The following is a 21717-nucleotide window of genomic DNA, read 5'->3' as shown; positions in this document are numbered from 1 at the left end:
CCTGTATCCAACCTTTTTGGATCATTAGATGCAATAAGTTAATCTTATGACGATTCTAAATTGTCCCTAGTGTGTTCTTGGTTTGTGGGTGTGTTTGTGTGTGTCCTGCGGTGGGTTGGCACCCTGCCCGGGATTGGTTCCTGCCTTGTGCCCAATGTTGGCTGGAATTGGCTCCAGCAGACCCCCGTGACCCTGTGTTCGGATTCAGCAGGTTGGAAAATGGATGGATGGAAGTTAATCTTACTGTTTCCAGTCAGTGTTCTTCACCTGCCATAGTGTACAACATATCTGACAACACGTGCCTTACTCTCCTTCCCAACTTCCTTGCTAGGACTATTGTCTGCCCTGTGCCAAGCTTTTCTTCCTACCACCATTATACCTCATTTTAGGATACAGACTTGCATTTAGTCTTGTCAGATTTTGACTTGTTGCTTGTACTGTATGTTGCTTTTACACAGATTTAAAACTGTGTGATAGCATTTTCTAATATTTACCGATATGTGGCCTCCATATACCATGGATTGATAACCTACAAAGCTGACACTCAACCTACATTCATCATGATACCTGTTACTGTGATGACTTGCCATTGATTGTCAGTTGAATGTGGACTGGTGTCAGGAATGAGCTGCCTTGGCTCATATTGACTGATATTGAGCCATCTTCAATAATTACTCCTGCTACTTTCTTGGGACTGATGACCACCAGATTCCCATAAGGAAATAATGAAAAAGTTATTGAATAATGTGCTGCAAGAAGAATGTAGGAAACCATGACTGCAATAGCTGATTGTCTCTGCTGCTTGCTAAGAGAAGTCTGACCATGCAAATATATGTTGAGAAGATCTTGTCACTTACTGAATAAACTTTTCAGCCCATTTTCCAATAATCACACACTTGCTGGTATTACCTGGAAATTTCTATGTGATGTCAATACACATTACTGTTTCCATTAAAGCATGTGTGAACATTCTGGGACACCAATTAAAAGACACTGCACACTCTCCTTGGACTATATACTCATTTTCAAGAAGCAGTTGGAATGTTAGGTAGAATGTGTTATGGCACATTATTTTTTACCTTTATTACACCATGCCTTAATGTTGGCTTGTGTCACAAGTGTATTCCAATTCTGTACTCTGCTTTTCATGCCAATTGAACCCCTGCCCTCTGTCTTTGTCACATGGTGAATTTCCTCTAAATACTTTAACTTTACCATGTCTACGTCAGTATCTCTGCTCTGGTGTGAAGTGAAAAAAGAGATTAAAATATTAGATTATAATATATTTGTTTTCCCTGTATTTGGCAAATTTAAATGGTTTTTGAATATGGGTGATTATAACCTGTCACCCAATAATGGCAATTATTAGATACAATATTTGGAAAGGGGAATGGTTTACTTGCCATGCTAAAATATATACAATAAGGAAAAAATGTGTTATTCATCAGTTTACTAAAACCTGCACTTCTATCACAGGACCACAGAGAGTGGGAGCCTATGTTACAAGAACTGACCATATGTGGGGCATTAGTCTTTTCAAACACACTCACACACACCCACAATCACAAGTATAGTAAATACTACTTATCTAAGGGTGTTGTTAATTTAATGATGGAGTGTGCCCTTTAGTAGACTAGTGTCCCATTCAAAGTTGTTTCTTAGCTTGTATCCTCAGTTACAGAGATAAGCTTTAGCCCTCCTTGCCCCCAAACGTTGTTGGTTCAGTAGATGAATGTGTTTCTTTTTATAATCTATATAAGTGGGAATTATGCTACTACAAATGTCTCCTAGTTATCAAAATAAACATTAAAAAAGGCAAAATTAATTAGTTTGCAGATAACAGAGCTTGTTTAAGGAGCTTTAACACATGAAGCCCGGAGATGCATTTAGCTTGGGAAAAATCAAGCCACTTTTAAAGAAGTAAAATCTTTTGTAATCAGCAATTAAGTATATTTCTTACATTTAGAATGCTTTTATGTGTGAATTTACTATAGTACTACGATATCTATTGTCACAGTTGAGGTTCTGATCCACCTCTTGAACCCTCAGGTACCACTCCAAACACCAGGTAAAAAGTCAACAATTGTTATTTATCTATACTAATAAAAGGCAAAGCCCTCACTCACTCACTCACTCACTCACTCACTCACTCACTCACTCACTCATTACTAATTCTCCAAGTTCCCGTGTAGGTAGAAGGCTGAAATTTGGCAGGCTTATTCCTTACAGCTTACTTACAAAAGTTAAGCAGGTTTCATTTCGAAATTCTACACGTAACGGTCGATAACGGTCGACAACGTCCGCCATGTTGAACTTTCGTATTCATGGCCCCATCTTCACGAAATTTGGTAGGTGGCTTCCCTGCGCTAACCAAAACCGATGTACGTACTTATTTTGGTGGTATGACGCAACTGTCAGCCGCCATATTGAATTTTCCAACGTCACTAATTCTCCAACTTCCCGTGTAGGTAGAAGGCTGAAATTTGGCAGGCTCATTCCTTACAGATTACTTACAAAAGTTAAGCAGGTTTCATTTCGAAATTCTATGCGTAACGGTCATAACGGTTGACAACGTTCGCCATGTTGAACTTTCTTATTTATGGCTCCATCTTCACGAAATTTGGTAGGTGGCTTCCCTGCGCTAACCAAAACCGATGTACGTACTTATTTCAGTGGTATGATGCCACTGTCAGCTGCCATATTGAACTTTCCAACGTCACTAATTCTCCAACTTCCCGTGTAGGTGGAAGGCTGAAATTTGGCAGGCTCATTCCTTACAGATTACTTACAAAAGTTAAGCAGGTTTCATTTCGAAATTCTATGCGTAACGGTCATAACGGTTGACAACGTTCGCCATGTTGAACTTTCTTATTTATGGCTCCATCTTCACGAAATTTGGTAGGTGGCTTCCCTGCGCTAACCAAAACCGATGTACGTACTTATTTCAGTGGTATGATGCCACTGTCAGCCGCCATATTGAAGTTTCCAATGTCACTAATTCTCCAACTTCTCGTGTAGGTAGAAGGCTGAAATTTGGTACTTATTTCGGTGGTATGATGCCACTGTTGGCTGCCATATTGAACTTTTCAACGGTCTTTGTTACTTATGGGTCCATCTTCAAGAAATTTGGTACGCGGGTTCCCAACGCTAACTGAATCCTACTTACGTACATATATATGTCCATAGATTGCAGCTCGGTCACCGTGTGAGGTGGCGTTGGGTCCCCCATCCCAACGCCACCCATGTTGTTGGCTGCCTGCCTATATAAGGCCGTCTGTCGCTCCGGTCTCTACATTCCCTTCCTTGCTTCGCCACGGGATTCACATCTCCCTGCTGATAACTACAGCCTTTTTCTTTAATCCACGGCTTCTCCGCTGTTTTATTGTTCTTTTATTACGATTATAGTTATTGTTTAGGTATTTTAGACTTACTTTACATTGTTCAGGTACCCATTTCCTTTATCATTCCAACCGTACCACCATTAACATGTCTATCGCTGTGATCACCATCGATCAAAGAACTGTCACTTACAGAGTGGTTTCCATGCCCAGAGATACCACCTATCTTTTCCATTCTCTTTGTTACATATTGCACGGCCATATCAGGCTCACTCTTGATATCTGGAAGAACATAATGTCTTATGTATTGAATGACTGGGACAGGTTCAAAGTGTGGACTGATGACGGTACAGGAGATAATTATACTACACAGGAGCACTATAAGAGTGAAATGCTTAAGCCCTTCACCTATGCTTCTGCATGTGAGTTGATGGCTGCCACTGAATTGTTCAGTTGTTGCTTTCAAGTGAACCGAAATGGCCAAATATTTTACACATTTGGACAACCGCCAATGCCTCTTAAACATCTTAGATTGACAGGTGACGATTTCAGTAGTGGACACTTTGATGTTTATGAATGTTTAAACTCTCAAAAGCTGGATGCGAAGTTATCGATGAAACTGGTTGTATGCTTACAACGCTTGACAGATGGCGAATGTCTCTTCAAAACAAGTCCTACAAATACTGTCGTAATTGAAACAAAGCATGAAACTCAAACCGATTATGACAGCAGCAATCCAAGCTGTGAGATTTGAAACAAGATTACTGTTCACATGGCCAACTGTACGTTGCATGCTCAAGAGTAAGCTCAGCGTACAGTTTGGTCATATTACAACCGGAGGGCCGAACTGACAATGTGATATACAAAGAGATCCTTAACAAATAATTATTGGTATATTTTCCCTCAGTTTAAAAAGGTTTAATTTTCTTCTTAATAAAAATTTTAAGGCAGTACTTCGCGGTTGCGAAGTGCGGGTGTTTTGCTATTATAATAATAAAGTGCACCAAGCACCACCACTCCACTCTTCTCAATAAACAAACAATACAATTTAGCAATCAATCTTCCTACACACAGACACTTAGCCACCCTTCCTCCCAGCTCAGCTCAGTGTCTGGGCTTTCCCAGAGTCCTTTTATACCCCCTGACCCGGAAGTGTTCCTGCCCAACAGTCCACAAGTCCTTATCACTTCCGTGTCAGGGTGAAAGTCTTTCTCTTCAACCTAGAAGTATGTCATTTCTCCTGTTCACGTGACCAGGATGTACTTCCAGGTTATAGGGCACATAAGCATCCATGAGCCTCCCTACAGCAACTCCCTGTGGCCCCCAAGGTATCCAGCAGGGCTGGGTATAAAAACTACAGAGTCCATGATGCCCTGCTGGAACTCTGGGCACGTCCATGCTGTCGGGAGAACTCCTCCTGGCGGCCTGGGGGTGAGGACCGGAATATGATTCCAGCCATCCATCACACTATGTAGTTTAGGGCTGTGTCAGCATGCATCTGCAAAAGAAAAGAAAGGGTAAACGTTATTTCCATGCTGAAAACAAAGGAAGGTAAAAGACAACATTTTGACTGACAGTCCTCATCAGGTGTGAAAATGAAAAAGAAAGAGCAGGTAACATACATTGAATGGGAAAGAAGGAACAAAGTCGGAAGATGGACTGAGAAAGGGTGAGCGTAGCTGGGAAAAAGCTGCCATTAGAACAGATTAAAGGAGAGATTAAAAAGTTAGTATTAAGACCTGGAAAAATATGTCACCCCAGACTGAGACTCTTTGAAAAGAGTCTTTAAAGTCTTGTGAAAGAACACAAACACAAAAATTTAGTATGGCTATCATCTGCCCTGATTTTATGTCGCTCCTACTCATGCTACCTCCTCTTTACTTTTCAGCTGTACATCTGATGAAGGCTATACAGCTTTCTTTTCTTTTCAGCCGGGAAATAACCTGTGACTGATAAGATTTTAACTGCCTGTATTTTGATAGAATTATACATTAAATAAATTTCAAATGTATGTGTATTATATTGTTTATAGGGTCATATTGTATACAGAGTACAGTGAAATTCTTCTTTACATATGCTAATCAACATGAAACATTTAGCCACTCTACAGTGACATGGTTAGTAAGAATGAGTACCTTACCTTGCAACTTCTGTCTTCCTTAGCTGAAATAGATGTCTTACCTTGAAATTGTGCTGCTGACCTGAAAAATCTCAGAGCATATTTAAGTTAGGTTAGGTTAGTCAGACTTTATTCTTCCAAAGACAAATTTGTTTGCAGCAAGAAAGTACAAAACATAAGGCATTGTTACACAAATTTGTGAATATAAGCAAAGAAAAGACACAACAACTAAAAACTACATACTTAAAGAAAATTGTTTGAAAATTGCATTTTGCTGGGTTGCATGATGTTTCCCTATGGAACCATTGCTTGACAAAAAAAGTATTCTAGGAAGGGTTCTTTGCATATGACATTGGCTCTTTGGGCTTTGAAAAGGTTCCTAACATGTGGAGAAAATTGAAATCTTTAATGTCTAATAGGCCGCCTAGCAGGATACTGACAGAATAAGAAACATTCACTTAGCCTGTGTTATTGAATACAGCCCTTTTAAATCAGGAACATGTTGGTGTTTCACAAATCTGTTCTCATCTGTTCATAATTATTTATGGAACTTGTTATGGATCCAAACAAACAAAGGATTCTTTCTAGAATATTCTTGTGGGTGGTTCTTTTTGAAACGAAAGATGGTTCTCCTGTGGTATTGCCCTGAAAAACCACTTTGGCTCCTTAATTTTTAATATGATAGATAGTGTTATCATAAGTACACATTCTCAAGATTAGTACAAAGAAGAATAATTACTTTTACCAGTACACAAAATAATAATTCAGAATTTAATTGCATACCCACAAGTAACAGAATTCAAAATATGTATAGCTCTGGGAATAACAGAGTTCTAAAATATGTTTCTCTTTACAATTGGATAACTAAACCTGCTGCCTTATGGTAACAGCTCATATTTTGGAAAAAGAAGATGGCTACTAGCTAACAGAATTAAGTTGGCTTTCTGACTTGTTTGTAATACAAATCAGTGACAGAAGTCTACAGCAAACCAGTAATTTTACTGCTAATGTTTACAACATTGTTAAGATGGTTGATATTCATAATGCCGAGATTCCTAAACCAACGTATAAAAAGCAAATCTAACAGTAGATTCAATAACGGACTTACAAAAAAGTATCATTGTGTTTTTGTTACCTTAAAACACCAGATTTTTCTAAGAAAGAAAAGCTGTGTCCACCCCTACATACAAATCTGTTCTGTTTTAAGATCAAAATTTAGCCTGTTATCAAAGGATAGTCCCTGGATATTTGTAGTGCTCCACCATCTCCACTGTTTCCCCTTTAATTATAAAGCTGATATAGTGAGAGGAGAGGAGGGGAGCACCTAATGTTTATAGCCATAAACTTTGCCTTAGCGATATTTAGCTGTAAAAGGTAACGATTACACCATTGAACAAACTCATTAACAACAGATCCATGGCTGTCCTCCTTATTTTGTAGAAGACTCGCAGTGAAACGAAATTGTTATCAGGATGAATTAACTCTAGATAGATAGATAGATAGATAGATAGATAGATAGATAGATAGATATAGTGATTTTCCCATCTAATTAATATATTTGCCTTTCATATTTATCAATCGTTCTATAAACCTGTCTTTCACTTCTACAGTATCTATTTTAAATAGTGCCTTATTTATGTTTTATACACTGTCATGTCTATCTGTCTTTTGCAGTGCCTTATGCATCTATTTTAAATAGCGACTTATCTATCTAGTTATATCTTTTCATAAAGTGCCTCATCGTTCTATCTATCTAAGCAAGTAGAAAAATTAGCATTTGTTACAGATCACACTTGCACACTTTTTAGGAAAAAAAACAAACGGTGTCAACCAATGCCTGAGCAATGACCGCCGACTGTGAATAAGGAATCATTTTTTCCATTGCAGGCTTCGATGCAAGCAGCCTGAAAGTCCGCTATAGCCGCACTGAGCAACTACTCTGAGGAGGCCAGTCAGTCACGGAGAAATGAAGTTGACGCACCATTCGTTGGTCAAGTTGCACGTCAATCAAATTGTAAGTGCCCGCCTCTAAGATCCGCGCCAGCCTCCGTGTACGCAAGCGCAACAGCACACATTTTTTTTCTCCTATGACTGGAATAGGAGCCGAGAGGCGGGTGGGGTGAGATGTCCATCTGAGTGCTGCTTTCCAGGAGAGGGGCATGGTGTTCTGAATTCCACTTACAGATTTTTGTGGTCACCAGGGACTTTCAAATTCGGGGAGAAATGTTGCGTGTTTATAGTGCAGCGGGCAGAATCGTATCTCAGGTAAGAAGCACTGCATGAAATATAGTGGCGGGCTCGAGTAGGCCTAAGGAACGCCAAGCGCACGGGGGTGTACTTGAAATGTTTTGAATGGGTGACAAGGTTCCCGCTATCAGTTCATTGTCATGTATTTGAGTGCCGCTTACATTCCGCTACAATTTATTGACCCTTGGATAATGGCTATTGCTTGGAAAAGTGACACGCTATGCTTTAGAAGGAGAAACTGGAACAAGAGTCTGCATTGATTGACACGAGCAAACGGCGAATCGTGGATCGCAGCGGAGAGGAAAATGTATGTTTGCGCCCAATGGGATTCTTCCTAAATCTTTGGTTGGGGCAGTGGGCGGTGCTTCCGAACTATGTCGGGGAAGCGGAGACAATCAATGACGAGCAGAAGGCAGCATCGATCTTGCACGCTTGCGTTTAAAAGCAGCCAAAAATAACAAAAGTGCACACGCTCTGTGAATACAAATAACGAGAACCTGGGCCTCTGTTTACTATGATAGTAACGATTAAATCACCTTTAGGACAGTTTTAGTCATGGCAGAGGACGTGACCTTGCTTTGCATGGCTTTTGACTTTCGTGTGTGTGTAATGCAGTTTAAAGTAAACTTTACGTTTAGTCTAACGTTTTACGTTATTGCATTCGTTAGTGAATCACTTTTCGTTATTTTCATTTTTTGTGTGGGGGGTTTTTCTCAGTTGTCTTTGTTACAGATTTATTGGAGTTTTTCACTTGTTCAATATGTAAAAGAGCCAGGACAAAGTGGTTTCATTATTCAAATAAAAAAACCCGACAAATATCAATTACAAATGCAACAGTTATTTTCTGCATATTGTATTCCGTTATTAAGTGTAACACTTTTATTGGGTCGAATAAATAGTCTGAAATACTTAAAAAAAACAAAAAAAAAAAAAAAGTTGGATGTTTTTACTTGTAGTTTGTCCACTGTACTCAGTTTATCATCTGCAAGGACCAATCCATGTAAGCAATCCTTTTGACACTACAGGGTGCTGTAGTGTTCAGGTAGAACACTGAACGTTTGTTATGTTTTCAACGAGGCATTATTGCATATATTATGGAAATGTTATATGACCTTGAATTCCTTAATGAATATAGACTTAACCCCATTTGTTAAACTGTGATATATAATACATTGCCATATACAGGGAGTGCAGAATTATTAGGCAAGTTGTATTTTTGAGGATTAATTTTAATATGGAACAAACACAGTGCTATCAGTCGATCCAAAATGTTAATAAACCTGAAACCTGAATGTTTCACAACGGAAATGTGAGTGTGAACATCATCAGGGGAATACATATGTGCGCACAATTATTAGGCAACTATTAGTGTGCAGATTTATTATGCAACTAAAGGAAAAATGAAAATTTTCCCATCTCACTTGTTTATTTTCATCTGTTATAGTGAGAATAATAAACAAACACCTCAAAATTTACAAATAAACATCTCTGACATTTCAAAAAAAAATCAATCAATCAATGACCAATATAGCCACCCTTCTTTCCAATAACAGTCATAAGCCTTTCCATTCATGGAGTCTGTCAGTTTCTTGATCTGTTGACGATCAGCTTTTTGTGGAGCAGTGACTACAGCCTCCCAGACACTCTTCAGAGAGGTGTATTGTTTTTCTCCCCGTAAATCTAGCGTTTAAGAAGTGCCCACAAGTTCTCGATAGGGTTTAGGTCAGATGAGGAAGGGGGGCCATGTCATTATTCCTTCATCTTTAAGGCCTTTACTGGCTGGCCACGCAGTGGAGAACTTTGATGCAAGTGATGGAGCATTGGCCTGCATAAAAATCATGGTCTTTTTCCTGTATCACTGTTTGAAGAAAGTGTCTTGAAAAACTGGCAGTAGGTTTGGGAGTTGATTTTGAGTTCATCTTCAATGCAAAAGGTCCAACTAGCTCATCTTTAAAAATACCAGCTCATACCAGTACCCCACCTCCACGTTGGAGTGGAGCTCTGTGCCCATTACTGATCCACAGGTCCATCCATCTGGTCCATCAAGAGTCACTCTCATCTCATCGGTCCATAAAACCTTTGAAAAAATCTGTCTTCAGATATTTCTTGGCCCAGTTTTGACGTTTCAACTTATGTTTCTTGTTCAGTGGTGGTTGGGTTTCAGCCCTCCTTACCTTGGCCATGTCTTTGAGCACTGAACACCTTGTACTTCTGGGCACTCCAGGTAGGTTGCAGCTCTGGAATATGAAAGTACTGGAGGATAATGGGTTCCTGGTAGCTTCACGTTTGATTCTTCTCAAATCTTTGGCAGCTAATTTGCGTCTTTTGTTCTCAACACGTTTCTTGCGACCCTGTTGACTATTTGCAACAAAATGTTTGATGGTTCTGTGATCACACACCAATATCTTAGCAATTCCAAAAGTGCTGCATCCCTCTGAAAGACTTTTACAATTTTTGACTTTTCAGAGTCAGTTAAATCTCTTTTTTGGCCCATTTTGCCTAAGGAAAACTAGCTGCCTAATAATTCTGCACACCTTGATATAGGGTGTTGATCTCCTTAGGCCACACCCTCCCTCATTACACAAATACACATCACCTGACGTGCTTAAATCCAATAAGCATTCAAGTTAATACAGCTTGGAGTTGGAATATACGCATTAAAAATGATGATATGGTCAAAATACTCACTTGCCTAATAATTGTGCACACAGTGTACTGTATTCTCTTCTTCTTGACATTCTTTAGTGAATTTACTGGAATTTATCTGGTATCTGTCTTGTTGAGACATTCATTTTGTCCTAGTTTTTCAAAGAATGATGTGACAATATCAATAATGCCTTAATATCTCTTTTGAGTATTTGTGATTCCTTCACAGTCGTCAAGATGCCCAGGGTCAGAGTTTCAAAAAAAAAAAAGCCCCATCCAAGAACAACCCCACTATTCTGGATATTTGAGATAATGTTTTGTTGGTGGTAGTCTGGAGTTGGCTCGTCGCCGAACATGGGGCCATAGTTATGTGTAGTGTACATGATGTACTATTGTTAGTTTTCTTATAGCAAGTTATTTATTTTTTCCATAATTTTAATATAATGCATACCGTTGCTGTTATTTAACGTTACTTTTTATTGACATTTATAGATTTGTGTATTATTTTGTATTGTTTAATGTCTTATTATATTCTACTTAATGCATTGTCTCTGAGTTTAGTAAGTAACCATTTCACTGTATATTGTACTGTGTGTATAATTGTATGGGGGGGGGGCGGAGTAAAATTTAATTTGAAATAGTTTAAATTTCAGACTCATCAGTCCAGAAAACCGACTCCTTGAAGTCTTCAGGCTTTGTCCAAGATGGGGAGCTGGTCGGTTCCTTCTTTCGTGAACTTTTGATCTATGCACAGAGCTACCCAAGAGGCAGCTGGGGAGGCTTTTACTACCAGTCAAAAGTCTGAACATACCCATAAATTTTCATGTTTTAGATCGAAATTGATATTTTTTTTTTATCAAGACATTACTAGTGTAGCCAGGCTATTGTTGCTTGAAATGACTGATATTTTATTTATTTATTTATTTTTTTATTCACGTATGATGGCAAAACCCCATTTTCAGAAGACATTCCTTCAGTGTCCTAGGTAATTCGCTGATGATTCCTCTTCTTTTTCTATCATGGTTAAATCCAATTTGCACTTTTCTTTAAAGACACTAATAGAGACTTTTTTTACAAAATCTTAATATTCTGGGAAATCTGACAACCTTCATTCAAAAAAAAAAAAAACACATTCAAATTTTTTTTGAGCAAGCTGTTTCGTTTTTGCCGTTTTGTAATCCGGAACTGAAGTTAAGGAATGCCAGTAGCTTGCAACCAAAATGAACAGCATAACATGTTTCAGCAGAACTAATCTAATAACAAAGGTTTCTCTAATAACCAGTTGGCATTTATACATGATTAAGGACAAGCTAAGAGAGTTTACCATTAGCACACTGAAGGAATGGTTACTGAAAATCAGGAATTAGTCATATGTACAGTAAGTAGTAAATTAAAAAATGAGTAATTTCAGTCAGTAATGTCTTGGTTATATTTTTAAATCAATATAATAGTATCTTGTTGAAAAAGGTATCCATTTATATCAAAAACATTTTTGGGTATGCCCAGACGTTTGACTGGTAGTGTTTATAGCTGAGTGTTATTTTAGAGTCATGCTTACTGTTTTTTTTGATATTCTCGTTGTGGTAATGGGTGAAATTTTAGCAGGATGCACTACTTGGCAGGGTTGCCTTTGTTTTAAATACCTTCCACTTATGAACTGTTTGCTTAACAGCAGAACTATCGAGTTTAAGTCTGTTGAAATTGCTTTATAGCCTTGTCAATGGCCCCAGACCCCCTCTGGTTTGGCTAAAGCTTTCATTGTTTAAAGCATGATGCTGGACATGTAGGAAGAGTAAATTAACTGCTTTTTTGAAAATATTTATATTTGTTCCTCCTTATGACATCATTTCAACTCTTCAGTTTGGTTGAAAAAGTTAAGCAATTAACAAGCTAAGCAGTGACACACCCGAACCAGCTTTAACTTAATGCAAGTTATAGAACTAAAGGATCACTTATTTTTGCACTTCTGTGCATTGTTTTTAAAAAAAACTCACAAATTGGGTAGAATTAGTTGTACTGTATTTCAGCTATGAAGAGAGAAATACTGATTAATTGTGCATTTTGTGGTTCAAAAGTTCAAATTATTCAGTGAGTTCACAAACTTTTAAGCATGGCTGCAGGTTATGCACACCATCTTGTTAGTGTGAGTGTAGTGATTTGTCCACAGATTTTTCCCAAAGGGAAAATGCATGTATGCAAAATATTCATGTTTCTCCTTGTGTTTAAATAGATTTTTTCCGTGGTTGAAAGACTTGATTACAATGACTGTAAAATGGCATGGAGTGCATAACTTCTCCAGCATATGTTACTGCTTTGTGTGTGTTGCTCTAAGCAAATGCTTTATGATCCAGTGTATTCTGAAAATGGATTTGTAAACATGTTTATTCATTTTTTTAATTGTGAGAGTTCATATGCTTCTAACTTGTTTCAGTTTGTGTGCTGCTTCTCCAAATGTGCTTATTCTATTGTGCAATCATGGAAGGTAGGGGCGTTTAATGGCAACATCAGGTATCAGAGAGGAGTTATTCCAGGACCAGGCACCAGTTCAGTGAAGAACATATACTCTCACACCTGGACAAATTACAGTTGTCGGTCAATTTATATGAATGAGATATGATTGGAATTTCGAGAACAGGCAGATTCCAGAAAGGCACTCTCCTGGCTGGGAGATGAACTTGGAGCTCTGGAGCCATGAGCCAGCAGCGCTAGATTCTGTGAAAGTGAACCACCTGCTCGGTGAATAAAAATGAGCTTATAATTCCGACAAATGTAGTAGAATGAAACAGTACTGTGGGCAGATGTTAATTGTGCAGAAATACCACACATTTGGGGGATGTTTGAAAGAAGATGGCATTAGAACTAGATGATGGTGTACTAAGGAATGAAGTTTGTCAAGAGAAAATGTAGTGTTGTACAGATGAACAACTCAAGATAACAAAATCAAGTTGTCTTTTACTGATGGAGCCTCATGAGCAGGCTCACAAAATTAAAGTAGCACTACAGAGTAATGCCTCCAGAGTTAAAGAAATGTTAATAATGAATGATTTAGCGAGGCATCAGTTGAACAGTGTCAGAATATTGTATTCATCTCTAATGTTGATATGGGATAGTGGTAAGGATGGGAATTCTGTTGATTGTGGCAACTTTGCAAGTTTATAACAGTTTTAAAGAATATTCTATTTGTGAAAGAAAGCCTGTTTGGTTCCATTAGCTGAAGTTTCGTTTAATCTACGTTTTTTTCCATGATGGTACTGTAGCAACTAACTGCATTTAACTACATTGTGGTTTTATGGTCTGTTGATTCATTGTGAGGGATTTGGGGTGGATTTTGGTGACAATTTACAGTATTTCATCAGATAGGGCAGGTAGGGATGGGTTTTCGTACTGTTATGAAAATGATAGTACAGAATCTTGAATGAAGTCGATGTGCTACTCCAAATTCAGGTTACTTACTACGCCTAGTCAAATTAAACAGTATCCCCCTTTAATCTTTTAAAGTGCATCAACATGAATAAAAACACTTTTAATACACTGAATTACATTTTGAGTTGAGTAGTTTCCAATTACTGAATTTAATTATCTTTATGCATACCATGATTTGCTACAATTTTTGGTAGTCTAAAGGATGTCTGGATGAAACTTATTAGGGTGGGCAAGTCTGTACAGGTCTGTAAAGGTAAAGATAAATAACATTTCATTTTGAAATTGGCATCAGGCATATTGTTGCAGAGTTTAAAATTTACAAAGTTTGTCAATAAAAGGTTTATCTTTTTTATAGCAAGAATAGTAGTATTGTCACATATACAGAGTACACTGATTATTTGCTTGTCTGACCAACCTGCATCACATTTGTATAAACAGGTCTGTCTATGTCTCTCTTGTGTACATATTGTTCCTACAGTATAGCATAAGTGGTTTTCTTTGGCCTCCATTCTGCTTATAACGTTGCATGGGTGTCTTTGATGGTTTTTGATACATAGGAATGCTTGGAGTTTGAATCAGGTTGGGAAGTATTTCAGACGGAACCCTAGTTACTTTTCCTCAGCCTTTTTCAATATCAATGGAATGGGATTGTTAAGATATGGCCCCTTCAGACCCAATGCTTTTTCAGTAGGCTGCAAACAACTTTACTAATTCAGGTTAAAGCTGGTGTCGCATTACACAATTTATAGTTGTAGGGGGGAGCTTGACAAGTGCTGGTGCTGATCTTGTTGCTGAACAATGTCAGATTATATGGCTAGAGATCGTAGCTTACCGTATGTCAAGTTAGACAACTTATGGGGTCATGGGACCTTTTTGCCTATTAAAGGAAGAACATCATTTGGAAACTAACCTGATGTTTTTCATCTGACTAGTGCAATGTATTCTTACAATGTAGAATACAATGTATTCTTAAAGTTTTCTATAAAATAAACAGCAATGTACTGTAATACAAAACTGTTAAAACGTAAAAACTATGCATTATATACAAGTAAATGGAAACATGGAGAGACATAATAAAGTACATACAAAGAACTGTTTTTTTTTTTGTGCAGATTCCACTTGTCGTAGGCCAGCCCCTAGCAAGGAAAATCTTGCTTACATCACAAAAATTAGGAAACAAATGGGGCGTATGACTAAATCATCCAAAACTGACACAGACCCAGAAAAATGAACTGCAGTACACCAGAAACATTAAACCATTCCCATAATAATTAGTGTAGCCAACTTGTGTCAATGTGTACATGTACCCCTCTTCTGCCCATAGGATATTGCTCATTGGATCTTAGTATGGGTATTACGTTAAACTGCATCTGGCCCTGCAAGTCACGTCGTACTGACATCCATTGGAAGCATGTTTCCGTGAGACGGTGACATAGGTAAGGAAAGTAATAATCAGCCTGGAACAAGTGGAACTGAAAACCTTGCAGGTCCAAGCGGGGTCAGAAATAAAAGCCAAAGAGTAAAAGACACAGTAGAACTTCATAAAGACTTTCAAATAAGTTGGCGCCATACACATGCAGATCTGGTTACAGGTTATGAAAGAAGTGGAAATCGGAAGGCTCAAAAAAAACCTTGGCACAATACATACGCAGAGCGAGTTCAAGAATATGACAGTACTAAAATTCGAAAGTATCAAAAAAAAAAAAAGGAAAAAAAAACCAGATTGCAATCGCGCAAACAAACGTAAATTATTACTCAGTGAAATAACGGAACAGCAAAAATAGATATATATAGACACTAGCCATGTGCGCCAAACTACATTGCGCGTGTTAAAGTTGTCTGTGAAGGGCTCCCTGTTTAAACGCGGCTGCCAGTCGTGAACTGGGCCCTTCATCGCACAGCATTATTATTTTTTATAAGGGAAACAAAATTACAAAAGAAAACCCTTGGATATTGATTCAATAGGAACGGCCTACTCGGAATCACTGTCCGAATCGTAATTATGTGGTGGTGTAGGAGCATTTCTGCTTCTGTCCGTTCACAGTCCGTCTCATTTTCACGACGCTGTTGTTTCCTCTCATGATCTGTTCTCAACCTCTCTCCAATCTCGCAGGTTTCTTTGTGGCAGTCCAAAGAGTAAGGCAATATACACAGAGCAATGGTTATAAAAGGGGGACACATAGGTATCCAGGCTCTTTAAAGCATAAATAGGGGTCACTTCACTGACATGTGAGCAAGCCACGGTACATCTGTGAGACGTGCAGCACTCGCCGGCTACAACGTAACAATAATAATTTCCGGAACGTGCTGTTACGTTGTCATTCATTTTACCCACTGCCTTTCTTTCATTCATATGTTACGTAGGCACATACCTTTTATCTTCGGCAATCTCATTCTCTAACCAGGCCTCAGGAGCTAACCAGCGTAACACTGTCCACCACCCCTTTCGTTATTCCGGCACATTGTTGACATCCGTGAGTAACAACAATGTACTAAACTGGAAGGTGGTCTACGCATGCGTGGAATTCGCGGACAAACAGAAATCAAGATCTAAATGAAGATCTCTTTAGTTAATTTAAAGCACAACAATTTGTTTAGTTTGAATGTCTGTGTTTTGAGGTGTGACTGGAGTACTAGTCTTCAGTAGTATAAGCCTGAAAGAGATTCTTAATGCAATGCCTATGTTTTAGCTGTCTCTCTACTGCCATCTAGTGCTTCTTCTTCTAATTCATTCACGGACAAACAAAGATCAAGATCCAAATGAAGATTATATATAGAGATAGGTGATATGTCGGAGACTTGTAGATCATCTAATTCTTGTTGCCATCTGGGAAAAGTACTGCTGCTTCCCAATGAGGAGTCATTTCCGCAAGAATTCAAAGATATGTTGTTGGGTGAAAGTGAAATCCATAAACACTACAGACAAAATATACGCGTCTACAATAATCTTTTCGCGTTAGTATCATTCAATGCACAAAACATTGATTTACACAGTAGTGGACCATACGCCATGAGAATGTGTGTTCCCGCAACAATTACAGCTACGACAAGTTTAATTTCGAAAAAAGCACAATTTCTTTCAGGTTTATCTTTATGATCATGGAGAAGTGATTCAGCATAGAATCGAAAGAGTTAAACGATCCGACGTAGTAGAAATTATACAGCCAATAATGGGTACAAATCCATATGTCCAAAAGTATCGCACTTTACATGAAATTTATCAGCAAAACATGGACAAAGAAATTTTCTTGGATTTCTATATGAATCCGAAAGATCACAGTCACATCTCTTATATATTTCTCTTCTCATTCGTCCTGCTTCCCCTCAAAACTGGTTCCCGCCGACACGACACTTCTCGATTCCATTTCGTCCTCTTCCAAACCCCTCCCCACGCTGCCGGCAGCTCCTCTTCAAAACTGGTCCCGTCCACATGCAGCTGACACGGGATTTCTCGATTAGCGTTTGCACAGATAACTCAGCCTCCTGGCCACGGACCTGTTTTGAAATACATGGGCAAATTTATCACCAAATTTCTCCACTATACGCGAACACTTCTAGCTCCCCAGGATATGGACAGTTATATGTTTTTGACACAGCGCATGCTACTGAAGTACGCTTACAAGAGAAAGCAAACTCTGGAAAATTTACTTCTCCAGCTAGATTCCATGCTCAGAACCATCAACCCCTACGCTAAATTATACAAACACTTGCATAAAATCGCTCAGTCCAATCCAACAGCATCTGTATGAATGCTTTTCAAGGAAAACCCTGGGCAGGATTTACGACGATACAATGCCCCGACATGTCACACCGTTGTTGTGCCAATTTTCATCAGAGAAGAAAGGGACATTTGCATCTATCCCAGAGGCAACTCCTGTAAGCAGATTTCCACGCTCAATATGAATTGCGATCCTATGGTTTACCCACTTGTATTTCCTTACGGAGACATTGGCTGGCACAAACATTTAGAACATGTTCCCGATAAAAGAATCGCCAACCGAATCAGGCTTATTCAATGCCAATTTTACGTGTACAGATTATCAATGAGTAATTTATTTAGTATTTTGCACTCTAGCGGCAAACTATTCCAACAGTACGTCGTAGACGCGCATGTTAAAACAGAGGGCACACGTCTCAACTATCTCAGATTACATCAAGATCTGCGTGTGGAATAATACAAAGGACTATCAGACGCACTGCAAGCAAAGGCTGAAAATTATTTATGTGTAAGCCAAATGATCATATTACCACCCACATTTCCAGAAAGTCCAAGATACATAAAACAAAACTATCAGGATGCCATAGTACGTAAATTTGGAAAGCCTGATTTATTTATCACTTTCACATGTAATCCTCCTTGGCCGGAAATTCTACATGCACTGTCGGATACCCAAAGACCAGAGCACAGACCTGATATTGTAGTATGAGTCTTTTGGATTAAGCTGCAGGAATTACTTACAGACATTCTACATCATCATCTTTTTGGGGTTGTTATCTCTTATATTTACGTAATTGAATTTCAAAAGTGTGGCCTTCCTCATGCCCACATGCTGTTTACTCTTCACAATAATTCTGAAATAAGAACCAGAAAGAAGTATTTCTTACTACTTGATTTCTGAATTCCTTTTTCATCGTTTTCCGTTCCTATTCTTACACCACCGTATGCTACGGCAGGCGTCAGCTAATTTATAATAAACGCACATGTGACGAATTGTCAGCGATAATAATTTTGAAAGATGGAGATATCAAAGACAGAGTAGATATTCATGTATATCCAAAGGCAAAGCATGATTCATCGTTTATGTCAAATACATCGCCACATGCTGACCCTTTACTCTTACCTTTGTTTTTCCCAGGTGGCAAAACAGTATGTTCGTACGATATGAAACAAATGCATTCAGTAAAATGAATAACACACACAATATTTTGGGTCAAAATTAACGGTACATTCCCATTTATGTAACCCACTTCTATCATCTCAATGTCTATCGCAGCATTACATTATTATTGCGTATGTAAAAGTCACAGCTAATCGTCTCTTTATTAAATTGAATCAAGCTAAAATTAGAACGGAACATATGCAAGGTCTCACTGATCAAGTTCAAAATTCAAATATCAATAGTTTAGACAAATTCAAAATAGATAAAGCAGTAATATTACTATAATCATAATATCAAGGTAATCCAAGAGCATTGCAACAGTTATATAATGATGCAATGGCAATATCCAGAACTATCGGTCGGCCAGATTTATTTCTTACAATGATGTGCAATCCACAGCTTTTTGAGAATAATGCCACCGGCTACATCAGCTCTGGATATTCCCACTTTCGTAAGTAGATTGTTTTATAGGAAAGTCTTATTTTTATTGAATGAACTTGAAACAGTATTCTTGCAAAAAGGAGATCTTGCTATGCCGTTCGTATTAAAACGTTTACAGTTTCCCGTGAGAATAGCTTTTGCAGTGCCAGTTAACAAATCACAAGGACAAACATTTGAAAAAGTCGGTTTATTTATAAGAGACAAAGAAACGATATTCACTCATGGCCAGTTACACGTTGCATCATCACACGCTCTATGACCAAACAAGGAATCAAAATTCAGTGCGATCTTGAAGAAAAGTTCATTCAAAATATTGTTTTTACTGAAGTTTTACAATAAAAGTGAACATAATGCATATGTAACAATTTCCATGGAAAAAAAAACACTTCAAATTGTATTTCCACAGGACCAAACCCGGGGGTTGGCGAGCGATGCGAGCCTCCTAGTATTAATTAAATAGAATAACAACAAATGTAAACAGTGATGCATGTGTGTAATACAGTGTATAATACACTAACAGGGTAAAGAACAGGCTAGCGGTTTGCAGTACAGATCTAAGTTAGTTTTATTCAAAATATCACCCAGTCAATTTAAAAATACTAGTTGACCTAGCAGAATTGATTTTTAGAAGGAAACCATATTACAATATAGTGGATACAGCGAACTTGTTTTCTGCGGTGTTTGTTGTTTTTTGTTTTGCTTACTTGTATGCGTCTAAATTGCATTTTGTGCAGTTTGAATGCTGCAAAAGGCAAGTCATTTACCAGTCGCTACAGTTTTTTGATAAGTCCTGTGGCCTGTGGCGGCATCATCCATTCACAAATTTTTCCACCGATGTGCCTTTGTAGTTGAATGTTTTTCGTCATTTTAGTTGTGGATGGAGTTTGTTTTCATTTAAAAACACTATTTTTAAATTGATATGTATTAGTGTGGACATAGCTTAAGATTACATGAATGGAGTATATAACTGAAAGCAGGAAAAGGTTTGATGGGGCCTTTTGTAGGGTTCGGCATCTCGGTGGGGGTTCGTGTTTAGTGTAAAGTACACCTTTCAGCTATATAGCCTTGGATTAAGTAATGAAGTTTTTTGTCATGTCCTAGGGAAAAAGATAGTGCCTCCATCATTTGATAAATTATACTGAGTATTGAAAGTGATGAATCATTGAAAGACTGAGCTTTCATACAGTTAGCTTGAGTAGATGAAAGCATCAGTTTATTTATTCATGTGTACGGGTCATGGTATGCTTAGGTTAAAGTTTCTAGGTATATTGTTACAGAGCTGTGCCATCAGAAAAAAAGTATATTCTCTGTAAAAAGTTTTTTTTTTTTTTTTGTGTCTTGCTTAAGTGACCAGAAACGGATGTTATTTGTAAATAGGCTGGTCTCATCCACTGTAGCCATATTAAATTTAGTGTGTGGTATGGCATTAGTGCCAAGCGTCATATTTCAGACATCATGTCATCATTAAGAATTGGTAAAAGGCTTCCAGATTTTTAGTAAAGGGAAAAGAAATAGCATACCAATCCAGCAATAAATTTGCAGCTTATTGCATGACAGTGTGTGTGTGTGTATGTATGTATATATGTATATACACTCACCTAAAGGATTATTAGGAACACCTGTTCAATTTCTCATTAATGCAATTATCTAATCAACCAATCACATGGCAGTTGCTTCAATGCATTTAGGGGTGTGGTCCTGGTCAAGACAATCTCCTGAACTCCAAACTGAATGTCAGAATGGGAAAGAAAGGTGATTTAAGCAATTTGAGCATGGCATGGTTGTTGGTGCCAGACGGGCCGGTCCGGTCTGAGTATTTCACAATCTGCTCAGTTACTGGGATTTTCATGCACAACCATTTCTAGGGTTTACAAAGAATGGTGTGAAAAGGGAAAAACATCCAGTATGCGGCAGTCCTGTGGGCGAAAATGCCTTGTTGATGCTAGAGGTCAGAGGAGAATAGGCCGACTGATTCAAGCTGATAGAAGAGCAACTTTGACTGAAATAACCACTCGTTACAACCGAGGTATGCAGCAAAGCATTTGTGAAGCCACAAAACGCACAACCTTGAGGCGGATGGGCTACAACAGCAGAAGACCCCACCGGGTACCACTCATCTCCACTACAGATAGGAAAAAGAGGCTACAATTTGCACAAGCTCACCAAAATTGGACAGTTGAAGACTGGAAAAATGTTGCCTGGTCTGATGAGTCTCGATTTCTGTTGAGACATTCAAATGGTAGAGTCAGAATTTGCCGTAAACAGAATGAGAACATGGATCCATCGTGCCTTGTTACCACTGTGCAGGCTGGTGGTGTAATGGTGTGGGGGATGTTTTCTTGGCACACTTTAGGCCCCTTAGTGCCAATTGGGCATCGTTTAAATGCCACGGGCTACCTGAGCATTGTTTCTGACCATGTCCATCCCTTCATGACCACCATGTACCCATCCTCTGATGGCTACTTCCAGCAGGATAATGCACCATGTCACAAAGCTCGAATCATTTCAAATTGGTTTCTTGAACATGACAATGAGTTCACTATACTAAAATGTCCCCCACAGTCACCAGATCTCAACCCAATAGAGCATCTTTGGGATGTGGTGGAACGGGAGCTTTGTGCCC

The 21717-nt window shown here is 38.4% G+C and overlaps 1 protein-coding gene across 2 annotated transcripts in view; it reads left to right on the top strand.

The window, feature by feature from the left end:
• The first annotated feature begins 7535 nt into the window (after positions 1–7535).
• Positions 7536–21717, top strand: part of immt (inner membrane protein, mitochondrial (mitofilin)) — a 57242-nt gene continuing 43060 nt past the window's right edge. For both annotated transcript variants that reach the window (XM_039751789.1, XM_039751788.1), the window contains exon 1: positions 7536–7722. In XM_039751789.1, coding sequence (XP_039607723.1) covers positions 7681–7722 — 42 coding nt within the window. In that variant the 5' untranslated portion in view covers positions 7536–7680. The remainder of the gene's footprint in view (positions 7723–21717) is intronic.

The sequence above is a fragment of the Polypterus senegalus genome, chromosome 4, assembly GCF_016835505.1.
Source record: "Polypterus senegalus isolate Bchr_013 chromosome 4, ASM1683550v1, whole genome shotgun sequence".
Classification (NCBI taxonomy): domain Eukaryota; kingdom Metazoa; phylum Chordata; class Cladistia; order Polypteriformes; family Polypteridae; genus Polypterus; species Polypterus senegalus.
This window is presented reverse-complemented; position numbering and strand designations above follow the sequence as displayed.